The sequence below is a fragment of the Candoia aspera genome, chromosome 2, assembly GCF_035149785.1.
Source record: "Candoia aspera isolate rCanAsp1 chromosome 2, rCanAsp1.hap2, whole genome shotgun sequence".
NCBI lineage: Eukaryota > Metazoa > Chordata > Lepidosauria > Squamata > Boidae > Candoia > Candoia aspera.
Window position 1 is genome coordinate 101,903,595 of NC_086154.1, and position 18,895 is coordinate 101,922,489.

At 42.7% G+C, this 18,895-nt stretch overlaps 1 protein-coding gene across 2 annotated transcripts; it reads left to right on the forward strand.

Annotated features, from left to right (window-relative positions):
- Positions 1–1,643: 1,643 nt before the first annotated feature.
- On the forward strand, positions 1,644–16,419 carry LOC134489750 (cytochrome P450 2C4-like). Of its 2 annotated transcripts, XM_063292613.1 has the most exons (10): positions 1,644–1,725; positions 4,049–4,261; positions 6,055–6,217; positions 7,844–7,993; positions 9,696–9,856; positions 11,454–11,630; positions 12,943–13,078; positions 14,263–14,450; positions 15,474–15,615; positions 15,749–16,419. In XM_063292613.1, the coding sequence occupies exons 2-10, from the start codon at positions 4,088–4,090 to the stop codon at positions 15,958–15,960; spliced, it is 1,503 nt and encodes a 500-aa protein (XP_063148683.1). In that variant the 5' UTR covers positions 1,644–1,725; positions 4,049–4,087; the 3' UTR covers positions 15,961–16,419. The 2 variants fall into 2 exon arrangements, with proteins under 2 accessions (XP_063148683.1, XP_063148682.1); XM_063292612.1 differs by lacking the exon at positions 1,644–1,725 and having other exon boundaries at positions 4,008–4,261.
- Positions 16,420–18,895: the final 2,476 nt, after the last annotated feature.

Genomic DNA, 18,895 nt, shown 5'->3' on the forward strand with positions numbered 1-18,895 from the left:
ATACACACATTTTATACACAGTTTTTGTACGCTGCAGGATAGAATCCAGGGAAAGGCAATTAATAAAAGATGGAAGAGCAAGGTAGCTGGCTTTTTTCTAGGCATCTCAAATGATGAGTGTGAGCACTGCAGACGAAAGTCCCATGGAAGATTGACATTGGACCAAAGAAACGTTGCTTTTGTTGTTGCGGGTGCTCCTGTATCTGTAACCTAGTCCTCTGCTGTGCCTTCTTATCGATCACAAAGCTACTGCTTGCAAAATCTGGACTGGATCATTTCCAAAACCTGTCTAGTTAGAAACTTGTGAAAAACCTGACCTGGACTTTGAAACTGTGGAACCATACATCTAGGCAGTGGGAGAAGAAGCTGCTGTTGGGAATCTTGAAAACTCATGGTCAAATCTCCTCTCCAGGATGAAAGAAGATATTGATTAAACATATATAATGAGAATGAAGAAGGGAAAACAGAATCGCTAGCCCCAATTCTTGGGCAAAAAATATGCAGTGCAGAAGCATCACACCATACTGCTCAGAGAAAGTGGCCCAAATAGAAAAAATGGCACAACACTCCACAAGCGGGGATGGGAGAAATGCAGAAGGATTTCAGAATCTCTGATGCCTCTCTACCCTGATTTTTAACTCGTTCTCTCTGGGAATACTGAGATAAGAGTGCAACAAACCAGAGTAATTAATGAAGAGTCCTTTACCTCATTGATTCAGAGTTTCTTGTGACACTGAACAGGAAATTTGCTGCTGAGTTTCTCTGCTACCAAGTTTTGGTAAGAAGTAAATACCAGCAAATGTGGTAGTAAGAGGTCAGTCCGTGACCTCGCAGAATGTTCTTCCAGTATTCTGGACTGCCTGAAGCTTCTGGGCACTGCTGAATGTGCTGATGTTGTCCTCATGAAAGAAAATAAGGAATGTGCTACTGTGGCCAAATCAGCTATTGCACGTGCAAAAGTCTTTTGGGCTGTCCCTAAAGCCTGGGCACATCTGAAGAGTGACTGAATACCTGAGATACAGGTGAGCCTGGCCTCTTCCTAAGGGCAGAAGACTTTTACTGATCTACTGTAAGCAACTCTTGGCACACCTGTCTGACTCATAACATCCATGAGAGAAAATTCTCCATGACACAGGGAGAGGGATCATCTCTGGCTGCTAAAAGAAGGCCCAATTCCTCCTCATCATGGGACATGCAAATGATACTAACACTATGGAGAATTGGAGTATTTGGATTGGCTGGACAAAAGCAGGCGCTAAATAGAGAGGTAGCTTAACCAATGACAGAGCCGGGAATGCACAGCTTGTTAAATGGGTGAAAGTGTTAAGCCAACATCAAAATTAGTGGGGCAGAAGAGCGTCTGTTTCAAAGTGAAACAGCCTCTGTTCATCTTGGGGATTGCTGTTCTGCAAACAGGGATGAGGTGAGCTGCAAGTTCTACCCAGGCAGCCTTTCAATAACAGAATCAGATATTAATCAGCTGAAAAAGTATGTCCTTTCATTATCTGGTGGGGCAGAGGGTGCTGTTTGATATCAGCACCCAATCAAGGACTACATAACGTAAACATTTCAGGGGAACTCCTACTGCTTGAACTACCGTGTTTACTCATGACTCCACTGGTGTCAGCGAAACATAGTTCACTACTCCTAAGTGGTCGACCAATATAAGGGCAAGACAGATTCTCATTTGCTGCTCGCCAAGATTACAGGACAAGGAATAATCAGGTAAGTAGCTGGTGGGCTGCACGTGCCTTGAAGGGTTAGAGGAAGCAAATGATTTAAACATATTTTTCCAAAAGTGCATGGGTGCGCTTAAGCTAAGACCTTCGATTCTGAAGGTACATCCCTAACCACAAAAGACCATTGCTGCCAAAGAAGTCTTGCACAATGAACGGCGTGCGATCTCTTTCTGGCTTAGCTCATTAAGTAGCACAGTCCTGTGTGTACTGATTACCTGGAGCCTAAGCCTGTTGCTGAATCCAAAGAGGTGCTTTGGATGACGGGGCTGAGGTTGCTTTGTTTCTGCTGCAAAATCAACACACTTAGTGCAGTTGTTCCTTTAGATAATTATTTTAAAGCAAATTTCATTGTGTTAACTAACCGAGCTCCCATCCGATTCTGCCTTTAGTTCCTGAATGGAATTACCCTTACCATATAGACTGAATCAAAGTATCCAGCTGTGGTTTGTGGATATGCCATAGTGAAAGGTCTTTTAGGGGGTAATATTGAAAATGATCTCAACAGTTGAGAGGAGTTGGTTGGAAAACACAGTGAAATGCCATTTTCCTTCACTTTGGTTCCCCTTTCTGCTCTGTCATGTCAGGGAGAAACCTTTGTTTGTGTTACTTGGTCAGGGATATTATTCTTTAAGAGTAAGGAGACTGGTAAAGGGGTGTGTGTGTGTGTGTGTGTGTGCGTGTGCCAGGCTGTGTAACCAATTGGAGCTGGCCCTGTGCCTAGAGCAGAAGGAAGCACTGCAGACCATCTGCTTGGGAGGGCCTAAGATCGGAAAGCAGCCCTTCTGAATTAAAACTGGCAAACCCGGGCATTTGACCCAGAAGGAAATAGTAAATATTGTCTTCCAAGTCCAATATGTGTTCTTATGGAAATAATAATAACAATAACAATAACAATGGCACCAAATCAGAAAGACTCAAGGCAATATACAGAGTTGAAAACATAACCAGGTGGGATCACAAATCACCCCAGACTCTGGTCTGTTTGAAAAGGAAAGTTTTTCAAGTTTTCCTAAAGGACAAGAAGTTGGGGCCAATGAACTTCAGAAGGAATGGTATTCCAGAGAAGGCATGCCTCCAGGCTCTCAAAAGATGGCCCTCCTTAGTCAATGGATCGTGGAGCATTTGCTTCTTAAACTGATCTTGTAGGACAGGCAGAGACAAATAGGAGAAGGTAGTCCTGAGCCCTTTGGGATGATCACTAGCACCTTGAATTGTCTCTGGAAACCCACTGGTAAAGAGTACAGCTTGCAAAGTAGGGATGTCACAAGAAGGTGCATCTACTCATAACTATGCAGGCAGCTGCATTCTAGACCAGCTGTAGTGTCCATGTTCTTCAAGTTCTTCAAGGACAGCCCAGCAAACAGCAGTCCAGATGCAATTCCAGTATTTCTGGATGAAGAGTCCAGAAGCGGTCTGTGTAACCCTCCTGGAAGTCACGGTTTAAAGCACTTTGTATTCAGTCCTGCTCACAGTACTGAATTCAGGGGTGTAACAAGCCGGTGGAAGAAAAAAACTTGGGTCCCATAGGCTTCAATCAGCAAAAGTTAATTAACTGCTCTTTCACATCCTGCCGTACGGTCAACAAAGAAGAGGGAGTGTTTAAAAAGAGCTATTCTTTACAGGATTTAACCCCAGTTTGAAAAATTCCAAGACCATAGATACACTTAGATAAGAAAAAAAGTAGATTGTATGAAAAATGTTTACCCTCCAAGCTGCAAGACCTGGGTTACCTTGCAAAGTGGGCCGTGTGAGCCACAGACTCCTTGGAATCCACAAGTGAGTCTCACCACCCCAACCATGTCAATCCTTTATGGTCATTTCTGTCAGAGATGTTTGAATCTCCCATTTCCTTCCACTCTAGAAGTAGTCATTTCCTTCCCAATAATGAGTTTTAAAATGGCTTTTGGATGAATTTTTAATCCTAAATGACAAACTCAACTTCATTATGTAATTTCTGTGTTCAAAGTCTTCCAGAAAATTTCCTATGTTGCTGCTGGCCAACAAGTATTTTCTGAAAGGGCAATCACCTTGCAGAGCTACATAAAAGGCAAATGTCCGTATTTTGAACCCAACCTACATGCACTGCATATTTTTTTCTGAAAAAGTACAGAAACAGTAACTTATTTATGCCCACAGTCCGAACGTAGGGATGTTGATAAGTAATTATCCTGTACTGATAGAGGTGAAAGAATGCATTGACTTAAAAGAAAAAAAGCATGAGGTGCACAAAAGGTTAGAAGACATCTGGAATTTAGGTTAGTCTGGGCTCCAGTGGGACTCCCCCTTTCAATCTTGTCTCATTGAAACAGTTTCTTGGATTTTTGAAGAGGAAAAGAGATCAGAGAAGGATGGAGCTGACATGGGCAGGAGCTCTGCTTCTTCTCTGTATACTTTTCACCCTTTTCTCATCCTTCCAAATATACAAGAAAAAAGGGCAGCTGCCCCCAGGACCCACCCCATGGCCTTTTCTGGGGAACGTCTTGCAGCGAGATGTGCTACCTTTGTACAAATACTATAAAAAGGTAAGATTTGCTAAGCATTGTACTTATTTGCTGTTTCAGAAGGTGATTACTTTGAAAGATATCTGTACCTTCCCCTAATTTTAGTAGTTTGATTTATTCTATAAGCATCCAACTTTATTGGGGGTTCATGTGGATCTTCAGCAGGGATTTTACTTTACAGTCACCTTGTAAAAGTCTGATAAACACACAGTGGAGGTTACAAAGTTCCTTAAAAAATAAACCGTAAGAAGAAAAGCTTTCGAAAAACAAATCTCTGGGCCTCAAATTTGTATCCTTTGTACTGGCATCTAATTCACTGCAACCTCCTCTTCCTCTAGTCACCCTGTTTGATTCCAGATTGTGAAATATAGACAAAACTTTGGTCCTAATAAAGCAAAGACTAGGGCTACTTCATCTGGGCTACAAAAATCCAGATGATCACTAGATACAAAAAAAAAAAAAACCACCCATACAGAAACACAAACTCTTTGCTGTACTATAGTGGTAATCCAGTTTCTTGAAGCCCATTTATGGTAGCCCTACCAAAGATGGTTTATCTTCACGAATGGTAGGCAGTTTGCTCCCATTTCCATCCTTCAAACGGAACAGTTATTCTGTGGTATGCACGATTTCTTCACCTGTAGCCTCTTCTTTTCTCTAATATTGTCCATTGGTGTAATTCCCCACACTTCAGTGGCACTCTGTAACATAATTCCTTTCACAGTGATTGAAGCACTCCTACATCTTCGCTCCTTATGTCCACTTCCCATTCATTCTGTTGGGAAATCAATCTACTTTTTAATATTTTTCATAAAAGACATGCATTTTTTTCTTCCTGCAGCGCTTTTACTTTCATGCTCAGCTTTTTTACTTCTTTCTTTTACTTCTGTGTCCATTTTGCCAAGGCCCACCCCTGACACTGCCAAATAAACACTTGGCCTACATTCAGAACCTCTCACCACCATTGTGTCTGTCACAGATTCTCTCAATCTTACATCATGGATAATCAGAATAACTTTGCTTTAGATTTATGTTCACTCCTTTCCCATGTGTACATATGAATAGATTTAGGCTTAAACCACGTATTTGAAAGAGACTGGCCTTTTCCTCTTAAACAGTTAACATTCTCATTATCTCATTCCCACCCCTCCATTCATGTCACTTAACAGAATATAATTTTTCCCTGCCTGAATTGCCTTCTTTTTCAGAATGTTTCAGAATAATAAAAAATATCTTTTTCTTTCTCCATTATCACTATTCACTAAAGTATAATTTTTCTTACAGTCCACATTAAATCTCCTGTATTACATGGTGGTTATCAGCTGGGCCCATAAATATTGACCTCCACTTCCCATCATAATGTTGGTTAATTGTGGATTTCACACCAGTTTTTCTAATAAACTAAACAAGGAGTAGGCTAGTTTCTCAGCTTTAGTTTTGCCTTTGCAACAAATAACATAACTGCCGAGTTTTGGTACTTTTTGGCCAGTACATCACAAGTGCAACCAAAGCTCAGTTTTACCACGAGCAGCTCATGCTATTCTCCACAAGCCAGGTTCTCTAATCCACACATGACCACGAAAGCCAACATACTGTTCTCCATATCTCACAAACCAAGAGACACATGCAATGGAGTGGAACCTAATCAGATTGATGCACTCTGTGGATATTAAGAGCTATTGAAGCTTTGCTTGAACATGCTGAGGTTCTCTCTGTGACAAACTGAAGAAGTATTTCAGGCATGCTTTAGAATAATTTCACCCAAAACCGCTTTACCACCTAATTAACTGGGTTTTATCCAATTCTACCTTTAGCTTACTGCAAAGTATGGACCTATATTTACTGTCTGGATCGGATCAAAACCAATGGTTGCACTTTGTGGATATGAGGTGGTAAAAGATGCTTTGATAGATCATGCGGAAGAATTTGGTGGGCGAAGTGAAACAGCTGCACGTAGGCGAATATTCCACAATAAAGGTTGATTCTTTTTCATTTATTTATTTTTTATTGTTTTTCTTTAAGTTTCTATAAGTAATTTCAAATTATCTGAATCTCATTAGTATTACCGATACTAATGAAAGTTTCATTGAAATGAAGTTTGGTAAAATGTTGATTTGGTCATGCTTCAAAGCAGGGGAGGGAGGAAAACACTTTTTCACCATTTCCCTTCCACTGGACACTTCTGAACTCTGCTCAGGTTGTTCCTTACATGCAAGAAAAAAAAAATCTTACCTCTAAACGGGTGCTTTGGGAAGACACACAGAAATGTTTTTTCAAAGAAGACACTTTTGACTGATGCCAACTGGACTAATGTCGAAAATAAATTTCATGTACCTCCAAAAGCAATTTGGACTTTAAAGAAGTAGGATAGAAAGAGTGTTGATGAGAAAGACTCCTGAGAATATCATGGACAGCCAAAAAAAAAGCAAAAGGATCACTGAACATATCAGCCCAATGTTCTCACTCGAAGCACAAATGACCAGGCTCAATTTATCATACTTCAGACAGATTGTGCAAAGGCCTTGCTCGCTAGAGAAGGCTGTAACGGTGGAAAGGTGGAAGGAAGGGGAAGAAGAGGATGGCCACCCGCACAGTGGATGGACTCAGTTACATTGGTGACGAGTGTACAATTGGAAGTCCTGAAGGACTAGGTTAGGTACAGATTGTCATGGAGAAAATCTATCTATGTGGTTGTGAAGCGTTGACAGCAGGTTGATGGCACATAAGCCAGCAAGCAAGTAAGCAAGCAACTTGAAGTGTCTTCTTTTTACCAATGAAACCTCTTGTTGTTGTTTATTCATTCAGTCGCTTCCGACTCTTTGTGACTTCATGGACCAGCCCACACCAGAGCTTCCTGTCGGTCATCACCACCCCCAGCTCCCCCAGGGACGAGTCCGTCACCTCTAGAATATCATCCATCCATCTTGCCCTTGGTCGGCCCCTCTTCCTTTTGCCTTCCACTCTCCCTAGCATCAGCATCTTCTCCAGGGTGTCCTGTCTTCTCATTATGTGGCCAAAGTATTTCAGTTTTATCTTTAATATCATTCCCTCAAGTGAGCAGTCTGGCTTTATTTCCTGGAGTATGGACTGGTTTGATCTTCTTGCAGTCCAAGGCACTCTCAGAATTTTCCTCCAACACCACAGTTCCAAAGCATCTATCTTTCTTCTCTCAGCCTTCCTTATTGTCCAGCTCTTGCAGCCATATGTTACTACGGGGAACACCATTGCTTTAACTATGCAGACCTTTGTTGTTGGTGTGATGTCTCTGCTCTTAACTATTTTATCCTATCCATATCACACTTATAGAAACTTTTGACATGATTTCCACAACCTCATTCATTCTTCTCTTAATATGACAGCGGTCAAGAATGGAAAGATGGAAACTCTGTAGCTTGGCTAATTATTAATTCAAGCATCAAGGCTTGTTTTTTTAAAAGTGGGGAGGGAAAATATTGTGATGCATAATTTATTGCAGTGCAGGCCCTGTTTCAACTTTGAATGAGACAACGTGCCTGAAACCATAATGTATATCTTAACACGCTCCTCCACAACAGCTGAGAACTGACGGATATCGTGATATCTTTCTTGTGTCTTTGATTTCAGGTCTGACCACCACAGATGAGAATAAATGGAGGGAGCTGCGACGGTTCACACTGTCCACTTTGCGAGATTTTGGGATGGGAAAGAAAAGAATGTCTGAAAGGGTCCAGGAGGAAGCCCTTTGCCTGGCAGAGCAAATGGCTACCACAAAAGGTCCTCTAAAGAAACTGAGAATCATTTCAGGAAGAGTATTGTCTTTAAAAAAATTAAGAAGCTGGAAAGAAGCTGTATTATGTGAAGTCACAGGAAAACTAGATTCTGAAGTGAAACTCAAATCCTTCTGCACTTAAGTGCACACAATTAGGAAAAGGAAGATAGGCATTGACCAGTGTTCCCCCCTCCCTCCAATATTTTTTCCACAAGGTGTTCAGGAGCAAAGGCAAAATACTCACAGGAAATACAGCAGCTTTCAAGCTGTTTCTCCCTCTTTTCTATCCAGTGCCCTCGGCTTCTTAAAATTACAAGGTTGTCTAGAAGTAGTGAAATCTTGATGTGGGTGCAGTAACCAAGAGAGCATACAGTAGAGACAAGGAAGTTATTCAGTGTAGTAATTAAACATACAAACATGCTAAGTCTGGTATTCCCCCCCAGTTATGTTTAGCCAGGTTTGAACGTAATGCTGAATCAGACATCAAGCAAATTCAGCAGCCAGCTAAACACTTTATGGGTAAATGAGACGGGTAAACTAAGGGAGGTAAGGAAAGCGTGGGTAAGAATCGGCCACATGAGGGGATGGAGATCTGTAAGGCAACATGGATTTGAATTAAAAGGCCACAAATAGAATTCATTCAGAAGGTTGTAGCACCTTTGGAAACCATCTTTGGTGGACAAGTCTCCTCTGGAAGGAGAAAGGAAAAGAAATAGAAAAAAAAGGTGTGGGGCTATTTAAAAAAATGTTTTGGATTCATTAGAAAGAGAGAGGGATGGAGGGAAGAGAGTGCTCAGTTAAAACCAGAAAAAGAAGCAGAACGATTTTGAGAATATCATTTGAACATAGTGCCCAATGACACATCAGGCAAATTGAGCAGCCAGCAAAGCGCCTTAGGGATGAATGGGGATGAATGAGGTAGGTAACCTAAAGGCAGTAAGGAAAACATGGATAAGGATGTGCTCTTATAGGCATGAAGCAGATAACAATAGGCAGTTGGCATGAGGGGTGGAGATGCAAAAGGCCCTGTGGGTCTGGATTAAACGGTCATAAATAGTGTTCATTTTGAGAGCTGTGGCACCTTTGAATATCATCTTTAATGGAGCAATCTCTGGAATGAGAAGGGAGAAGAAATGGAAAGAAAAGAAAGTGGGATTGTTTTTAGAAAAAAGAGAGAAACAGAGAGAGGGGAAAAAAAGAGATTAGAAGGAGAGAGAGACAGAGACCGAAGAGCTCAGATGCAACTGGAAGCAGAGCATTCAAAGAGGGGAAGAAGGGGAAGGGACAAAGTGGAAAAACCAGCCATGAGCAGAAAGAGGCAGAGGAAGGAGTGAGAAGGCCACTCTTGGTGGAAGAGACAGCAATCAGAGTGTGAAGGCACTCTAGTGGTAACATGGCCCATGTCTTCATTTATTTCCATCCCAGCTCTGCTCCTTAGTTAATATTATAATCAAAAATTACCAATAAAATCTTTGAATATGTATTTAGTAGACTCCAGAATGGAACATGGAAACACTACTTTGTATCTTGATCAAAGAGCTTATAGGATTTTAAAATCCATATTCAGTTCTCAGGACAGAGGGAAAGAATAATAATTCAAAGTTGTTTTACCTGAAAGATTTTTGTTCCAGTTTTGTGGTGAGATTTGTGGAAGGGAAGATCTGCATTCTCTGATCCCCTTCATAAATTCTTTGCTTTTTCTTGCAGGGCAGCCTTTTGACCCAAGAAGGGGATTTGCAAGTGCTGTTTCTAATGTGATCTGCGCAGTCGTCTTTGGCAATCGATTTGATTCCAAAGATCAAACCTTCATAGAGAACCAGCAGATAGTGGAGTCTCAGATAAGATGCTTTCATAGTTTCCCAGGACTGGTATGTTAGTCATCTCTGTTGCTCCTTCTGTCATGAAGCCCCACTTTTCTAGCAGGTCTTTGTGTGTGTGTGTGTGTGTATGAATGTTTGAAGCCATTAGTGGACAGCTAGGATCACTGAATGGAGCAGAGCTTAACACAGCAAAAAATGCGCACAGAAAAAGAATATTATCTTCAATAACATTAATGAGCACGTTCGAGAAATATAGGTTATTGATCTTATATACTTAGCCCACCCAAGCATAGAGAATTACACACTTAGACAAACTAGGTTCAAAAGTAGGTAACAAGAGCCTTACTCATTTATTTGGTCCAGTTACATCATTCAGGAAAATGATGATTCTTGTTCTTCTTCTGTTCCTAAACTTAATTGACCCTCAGCCCTCATTGCTGCTGAAAGCTGCATGGAGAAAGGGGGAACCTCCTGATGGAAAGAGCTGTAGCCGCATGTTCCCTTCCAGGATGGTGAAGGAGGAGGAAGTGAGTTAGGAATGTGGGAGGGACAACAAACAGCTTCCTCCAGAAACACATAGAGAATTTGCATCCTAGAGCAAACTCATCCACATGCTAATGAGGCATGAGGCTCCAACAATGTTCAAGTCAGAAATGTGAACACTACATATGATTGATGAGCTACTAAGCCAGAGAAGCCAAGTCTAGACATCCAGTGAGACTGAGCCATCCAAACACCAAGTGATTCCCAGTTTACCTCTCCTGGCTGGGCTTACAAGGCCATTTCCTTCTCTGGTCATCAGAGCAAACACTCCTTCTGGCCCTGACCTGCTTGTTTCTAGTACTCACTCCCTTCTTGTCTCACCAGGGAGGTCCAGACATGGAGTTTCAGTGGAGGGGCTGATGCCTTTTAATGTTTCACTGTTATCGTTCACCCCTTGAGTAAAAAGTTAACATTAGCACCCATGCAGACTTCCTTGTTGTTTCCGTAGGGTTTCTAAGAATGACACGAATATCCATTCCCCGCCCCATGCCATTAGGTTCGTGATATAAGGACAGTATCAATATTCCAATTGAACTAAAAAGCTACATTATTATATGATTTATCTTTTAAAAAAAAAACTACATATAAATAATATTAGCAGTACTAATTATCATGTCAAATTGTGGACATGTGCACCTCTCCTTATCATTGCTTTTTTAAACAGCTCCCCCATCTTTATGCTCACAGCCAGATTCTATCTTCCCCACTTCAAGGACGATGAGCATTTGCACGATTGTCCAGGAGTGTGAGAGATGTGGGGAGGCTAGGAAAGCAGTGGGTGAGTCCCTTGAGAGATTATCTCCTAAATGGTAGTCAGGCTAAATGAGGAGAGATCTGTGGAAAAACTTTTCAAATAGACTCCTTTTAATTAACTTAATATAAATTCCTATTATAGCTTCCAAGACACTGTATTTACCTGAGACTAGAATTAAAGGTAGCTTACTGAAATTCATGTAGCTCTTGCCTTCTTGGCTTTGGTGCCTATCTGAGGCTGGACAATTAGCAATATCACAGTAAAAGCTACTCGCTGAATATTTGGGGCATTAAGCCTCCACCCTAATGGTCTAAAACGGTATAGTATTTAACATGAACTCTGTGACAGGTGTACAATACTTTTCCAAATATAATGGAGTACGTTCCTGGGCAACACACCAAGAGTTTTGCTGATGCTGAAAAACTCTCTGCTTATATCCGTGAGAAGGTGGAGTTCCACAGGAAGACGCTGGATCCCCAGAACCCCCGTGACTATATTGATTGCTTCCTCATTAGACAGGAGAAGGTAGGCATATTCTGCAGAATTGTCTAAATATCATGAGTATTCTCCAATATGCAACTAAGATGAAAATAGTTCATCAAATATGAATATGAAACTATTTATTCTCCACCTTCTTTCTTTACTCTTGGACAACCCTCTCATTCCATTTGTAGCATGTATTCCTGTTCCAGGCATAATTGTTGCTAAAGGTAACTACACTATTCTCCAAATTAGGCCAGGCATTAGAAATGAAGGCTGCTTTAGAACAGAATTCTCTGAAGCCAATTTAGTGGCCTGCTAGAACCACTGAAATGGAGCAGATCTTATAACATAGCTGAGAAGCTGGCACAGAAAAAGGAAATTATCTTAGATAGTTTCAATGAGCATATCAGAGAAACACAAGTTATTAAACTTACACACTCAGCCCTCCCAAGCATAAAGAAACACACACTTAGACAGATTAGTTTAAGAAGTAAAAAGAATCTTACTGACTTTATTCTTTGTTGTTCTGTTACATCCATCTTGGTGGAAAATATGAAGTTTCTTTGTTCTTCTTTTCTTTCTAAAGGCTTAGTTTGCACTAAACCCTCAGCCCTATTGGCTGCCAAGGGCTGTGTGGAAGAAAGGGGCAGAATCCTCCATCAAGGCCCGAGCATGTGGCCCTGATGAATGGAGAGCAGAGCAGCATGCTTGCTTCTCCCTGTGTGGAAGAGGGAGGGAGAGAGAGAGGAAGTGGGAGTGGCAACAAACAGCTTCCTCAGAGTTGCATTGTGGGACAACTCAATTTACATGCTAATTCACATGCTAATGAGGCAAGCTGGATTTGCCAGGACTTCCAACATTCTCCTTCTTTAAAAAAATGAGTATGTGTAGAAATTTGCTTACCCTGCTAAATTAACTTTTTACAAGGTATTTCTTTAGACGTCTTCTACACTCACAATAAGTGATATAAAGATAATTAATTTCCTGGAATCATCTTGTAGAAGCAATTTCTATTAGGATTCGTCCCTCAGATGGAACATCCAAGTTTCTATGCTCAGATTGAATTCTGTTTTCCAAGCGTACACTTTAGGAATTGCTTTAGCCCAGCTCTAAATAACAGCCTTAGTCAAAATCAAAGTATCCATTCTTTAATTCTGGCCATTACTTGTGGTAAATATCTGATGGGTAGGCCAGACAGGCAAGCTGTTTCTTCCCCTGCGTCAAATGGTCATCCCAGAAATACCTTAGAGTTACGGAGCTTTTCTAGATATTCTAAAGGCAGTTGAATTAAGTTTCCTTTAACTGAAATTCCAAGAAGTATTTTTATTCTTTCTTTCCCCACTCTTACGAGCAGAACTTATCTGAGGTTGTCTATACTCCTGAAGATCTTGTGATGGCTGTGTTTGGACTCTTCATTGCTGGGACAATAACCACCAGCCAGACCTTGCTCTACAGCCTCCTAGTGATGGTCAAATTGCCACACATTCAAGGTACAGAAATGCCCACAAAAATAGAAGGGTGTCAGGGCTCTTAGGGCTTCCACTGTGAATCCTACAAAAAAGAAAGCGAAGAAGTTAAGATGCTGTTGAGTAAGATAAACTCATTGCAGCTGCATTTATGCAGTTTTCCTGGGACCATTAGGGAAGTGCTTTGCCCCTGCCTTCCTCCAGAACGTTTGTTTAGATTTCCCAGTCTGGCTTAGATGTCCTTGGAACAAATGGGCCCTCCGTCAAGTCCTGAGATTTCATGAAGCAGCAGCTACTGAGAGACAATTCTAGTGAAATGATATCCATTAGATCACAAAGAGGCAGAAGAGACTGAATGCCTTAACAACAACCCTCTTCGCCCCCCCACCCCACCCCCCCACATACAGCTATAGGACAAATCAGCCAATTCCATTAATTTAGTACTTGCTTTATGTAATCCTAGTCTGAATGAGCAAATTTAGTATAGTATAGCTTTTCTTGAGGATCATTTGTTGCAACAGTATAAATGAACATCCTTTTTAACTCAAGGTATCACCCGTGACATTTTGAACCATACTGTTTCAGGCAATGGCAAAATGGTTATGCACAAGAATGAGTAATTATGACATACAGTAGATGAAAACATAACAAAAGTGGTTACTGAATATAATTAATCTTAATCTACGGTACCCCCCAAAATTGATTGACAGTTGTAGCTTGAAGCACTAGTTCTTTGGAAATGGATCTTGAGGTTTTGGGGGGAGTAAATGCTCTGTTTTCTGCTAGCATAAAATATTAATTAATGTGTACATATAATAACAGTTTAGGAAATTAAGCACAGTACTTTTCCCCCTGACTACTATTTATTCCATCTTTGGGTGGAGACTGTGATCTTCAGAAAGCCCATATGGAAATGCTTGAAGTTTGCTGGCTCTCAGCATATCTAGTAAGGCACAGAGAGCCAGATCAACAAGTTGAGTCATATCTTCTTGGATTAGGAAAAATTGAAATGGTCTCCACTGGGAAATGACTTTGGAGGAGGGGGGGGGGAGGAGGGGGAGGAGAGAAAGAGCCATTGTCCTGTCTGGAAGTGTCTTCCCCCTTTGTGCTTCAAAAGGCATGTTTCTATCCAAGTGGTAGCTGACTGCAGGTGCTCAGCATGAGAAAGTAAACGGCTGTCAATGGCTTCTCAATATTTTTTCGCACAGCTAAGGTGCAACAGGAGATCGATGAGGTGGTGGGTGCAAACCGCACTCCAGGCATGGAGGACCGGTTGAGGATGCCTTTCACAAATGCTGTTGTCCACGAGGTCCAACGGTATCAGAAAGGGAGCCTTGAGAACTTTTCACGGGCAACAACCTGTGACACAAAATTCCATGGATACAACATTCCCAAGGTGTGGTGAGAGAACTATTGGTCAAGATGTTCTGGGGAAGGAAAACAAAAAAAGATGACAGTTAGGTATCCAGAGATCCTTCACATCCAAGGCAGTTTGAATAAATATGTATTGAAGCAAGTATCTGTCCCTTCCCTCCATGTCCACAGAGTGTTTGTGAAGCCAATTCAGTGGCTGTCCTAACAGTCAGGAAACCACGCTGAGACAAGATATAGGTCTCTAGTGTTAGACAGAAAATCCTAACAAACTGAAGAAGCGTGGGAAAAACCCAGACAGATAAACCCCAAAAGTCAAGGCAGGTCTGATCTGTGTCTCTTTGAATGGCTGCTTAACTCCTCAGTACTATGCATGCATTTTCCCCCCTGGATAGGGGCCCCCTCCTGCTAGAGACCACTGAAATGGAGCAGAGCTTAACACAGCTTAGAAGCTGGCACAGAAAATTATCTTAGATAGCTTCAGTGAGCATGTCAGAGAAATACAGGTTATTGCTCTTATACATTCAGCCCTGCCAAGCATAAAGAATCACACACTTAGACAGATTAGTTTAAGAAGTAAAAAGAATCTTACTGACTTTATTCTTTGTTGTTCTGTAACATCCATCTTGGTGGAAAAGATGAAGTTCCTTTGTTCTTCTTTTCTTTCTAATTTCATATTTTGCCCTAAACCCTCAGCCCTACAGCTGCCAAGAGGTGTGTGAAAGAAAAGGGCAGAATCCCTCATCAAGGCCCAAGCACATGGCCCTGATGAAGAGAGCAGCATCCATGCTGCCTCTCCCTGGGTGGAGAAGGGGGAAAGAAAGAAAGAGGAAGTGGCAGTGGCAACAAACAGCTTCCTCAGAGTTGCATTTTGGGCAACTTAATTTACATGTTAATGAGGCAATGCTGGATTTGCCAAAACTTCCAACAGTTTGCAGGGTGCTCCCCACTGACCTATTTTATTTGAGGCAAGTGAGAACTGGAGGCTCCTTCTTCCCCACATGAAGTAGTACCAACCAATGTCATCTGTTTCTTCCTCTCCCTCTAGAACACGGCTGTTGTGCCAATGCTCTCCTCTGTACATTTTGATCCTCTCCATTGGGAGACTCCAGAGAAGTTCAACCCAGATAATTTTTTGGATGAAAAGGGCCAGTTCAGGAAGAGAGACGCTTTCATGCCATTCTCAGCAGGTAGAGTCCTCTGGAACAGATTGGATGTGTTACCAAGTAACCTGCTTACCTGATCCATGCTATTCTTTTATCAGACACAATTCCAGCAGGCGTACTTCCTAAATAAGCTTTGTGTTCTTTTTTGCTATTGCAGGGAAGCGGGCCTGTCCAGGGGAAGCCCTGGCTCGGATGGAGCTCTTCCTGTTCTTCAGCACTCTGCTCCAGAAGTTCACCTTCCATATGGCTGGGGACAGCAAAGACACAGATGTAATGTCTTTGCAAATGAACTTCATAACTAAGAATCAATACCCCCTTATACGAGCTGTTAAACGTTCAGTGGACACTTGTGTTCAATTGTTGCCTTAAAAACTCAGGCACCCTGAGTCACCTTTATTAAAAGGCTAATGATGAAGCCTAAAATTCCAGGTAACACAATAATTAGTAGAAGGAAAGAAGCCGAGGACCTAATGGGTGACACTTTGCCTCCCTCCCTCCCCTGAACAGCTGGTAATGAGGCCCCCCCAAATCATAAACTTTTAACATTATTTTGTGAATTTTTGGTGACTCAAGCGTGCGGTGCTCGAGCGTGGACTGCGTAGGTAGAAACAACGGAATGCTGTGTAGGGAAGGGGCTGTGCAGTGCTCATGCCACCACCTGCTACGGATGTCAGCTGGCGGCAACTTGGCGTTCTATATAATCTTTCAACCTACCTACACATGTTCTGTGAAGACAGGCTTTTATTGTTGTTATTATTAAGTAGACGTGTAAGTTTTCTTATTTGATTATTAAACTTTGCTTTGTTTGTTTGCCTACCTAACAATTTACGATGGGCTTGTTGTGTTTTTTCTTAAAAATACATCTATTCCTAAATAAACTTATTCCAGCACGGCTTCAACATCATTTCAACAGAAAACAGAACCCCAAAAAGAAAATAAAAAAAGAAAAATCGCGGATGAAGGAAGAGGATGTGAGGTTTCAGCCCGCTTCTGACTCTGAAAATGAAATTTATCTGGAGTCAGAAGGGGAAAAGGAAACCAATCAGAAGAGGGTTGAAGAAGCTGAACCAGGAAGTGACACAGCAGAGTGGGAGAATTTGCAAGCGTGGATTGGACAAACTCTGGTGGGGGATTCGAACTCTCCAATCAGTGCGCGAGACAGGAGAGCTGAGAAGCACGTGAACCAGAAAGCAGCTTGATTGGCTGCTGGAGAGAAAAGGCATAGAAAGGATCGGCATAAAAGGCAGACGCGCGAAGAGCAAGCTGCCAGAGACAACTGATCCTTTGAGCTCACAGCCATTGCAGAAGAGTCCTTACCTGTGTCAGATGCCTTGCCTGTAGCCAGAGCAGAACCAATGCCAGCGTGTTCTACCTCTGCAGAATTGCCTGCTGGACAAGCTGCTGTAGTCAATCCTCTTCTTCCATTCCTGCCAAGCACAGCCTCGCATCCAGCTCTGGACCTCATCTCTGTGTTTCGAAGCAATCCAGGTGTGCATCCAGCCTGGCTTCCAGCTCTCAGCCTTGCCTAGGATCTCCAGTCCAGTCCAGTCTTGCTTCAAGCCTGCAGCCTTGCCTGGGGTCTCCAGTCCAGTCCAGCCTGGCTTCCAGCTACTGCCTTGCTTCCAGTTCTCAGCCTTGCCTAGAATATTCAGTCTAGCTTAGCCTCCAGAGCCAAGCTTTGCCCAGAGGTTCCAGTTCAGTCTTGCCTAGCCTCCATGTGTCAGCCTGGTCCTATCTGTGCGCCAGCTCACAGAACCTTGTCTCCAGCTTCTGCCTTGCCACACACTGTAATGGTTGCCCAGCCCAAATACTCAGTCTCACAAGAGGTTGCTAAATGAAATCTGATTTATTAGGGAACTTAGGACAAATACAGAGAAAGCTGAGAATGACAGAAAGCGCACCAAATACAAACTTAAAACCCTCGTTGCAAACATAACCCCGCCTCCCTACCAGCAGAGCCGCCCATCCCAGGTGCTGCCAACCGTCAGATCTCCTAGCCTGGGAAAGTAACCTTGAGCACAGGAGATAACCCAAATACATTCCAAGTTTACAGCCAAGAGATAAACCACTCCCCACAGGAACCATCCTCCCGGCAAAGATGAAACACGCATCCAGCTAATGACATGCGAAATGTTACGATGTATCAAACACATTGAAACGGCGAACATGACATACCGCCTCCCCAAAAACAAACTTAAGGACCCGGTTTAGACGGGTAGGCGGAATGGAAGCGGGCAACCAGGGTAGGAGAAGCCACATCATAGGCAGCGACCCATTCCGGATGAGGGAAATGCTTCCAGCGAAATAAATACTGCAGAGTATTGTGAAGGCATCTAGAATCTAAAATTTCTTTAACTTCAAAGTGTTGTTGACCGTCAATCATGATGGGGGTTGGAGGTGGAGGCTGATCATGCCATCGGTCAGAACGAGTAACTGGTTTGAGCAAGCTGCAATGAAAAACAGGATGTAAGCATTTAAGGTTATGTGGCAAATCAAGCTTAAAAGTCACAGGGTTAACTTGAGTGGTAATGGGGAAAGGACCCACAAACCTAGGTGCCAATTTCTTTGAAGGTTGGGAGGACTTGATAAATTTAGTAGATAAATAGACCATGTCACCGACTTGAAAAGCAGGGTGAGGTGCACGTTTCTGGTCCGCGTAGTGTTTGTAATCCGATTGGGCATCAGCTAATGCCTTTTGAATCACCGGCCAAGACTCCGCCAGTTGTGTCGACCAATCTCCCGGCGAGGTCGGTCCGACAGAGGGTTGCGGTAGATCCGGGATGGGCACAAAGTCCCTGCCATGTGCAATACGAAACGGGGTCTGACCAGTGCTTTGATGAACTGCATTGTTGTAGGCAACCTCAGCAAAAGGGAGGAGGTCAACCCAGTCGTCCTGCTGATAATTTACAAAAGCCCGGAGGTATTGCTCCAGCGTGGAGTTTAGCGCCTCTGTGGCCCCGTCCGTCTGTGGATGCCACGCCGTGGACAGGGCTTGCTTAGTTCCTAACAGTTTGAGGAACGCCCGCCAGAATTGCGAGGTGAACTGTGTGCCCCTGTCCAAAATCAAGCGAGAAGGACATCCGTGTAGCCGGTACACGTGTACCAAGAAAAGGCGGGCCAATTGGCGTGCGGAAGGAACTGACACGCATGGAATGAAATGGGCTTGTTTAGAGAAATAGTCTTTGACAACCCAAATCACTATTTTGCACTGGCTGGGTGGTAACTCTACAATAAAGTCCATGGAAATCTCATCCCAAGGGCAAGCTGGGCTAGCCACAGGTTGCAGGAGTCCCTGAGGTTTACC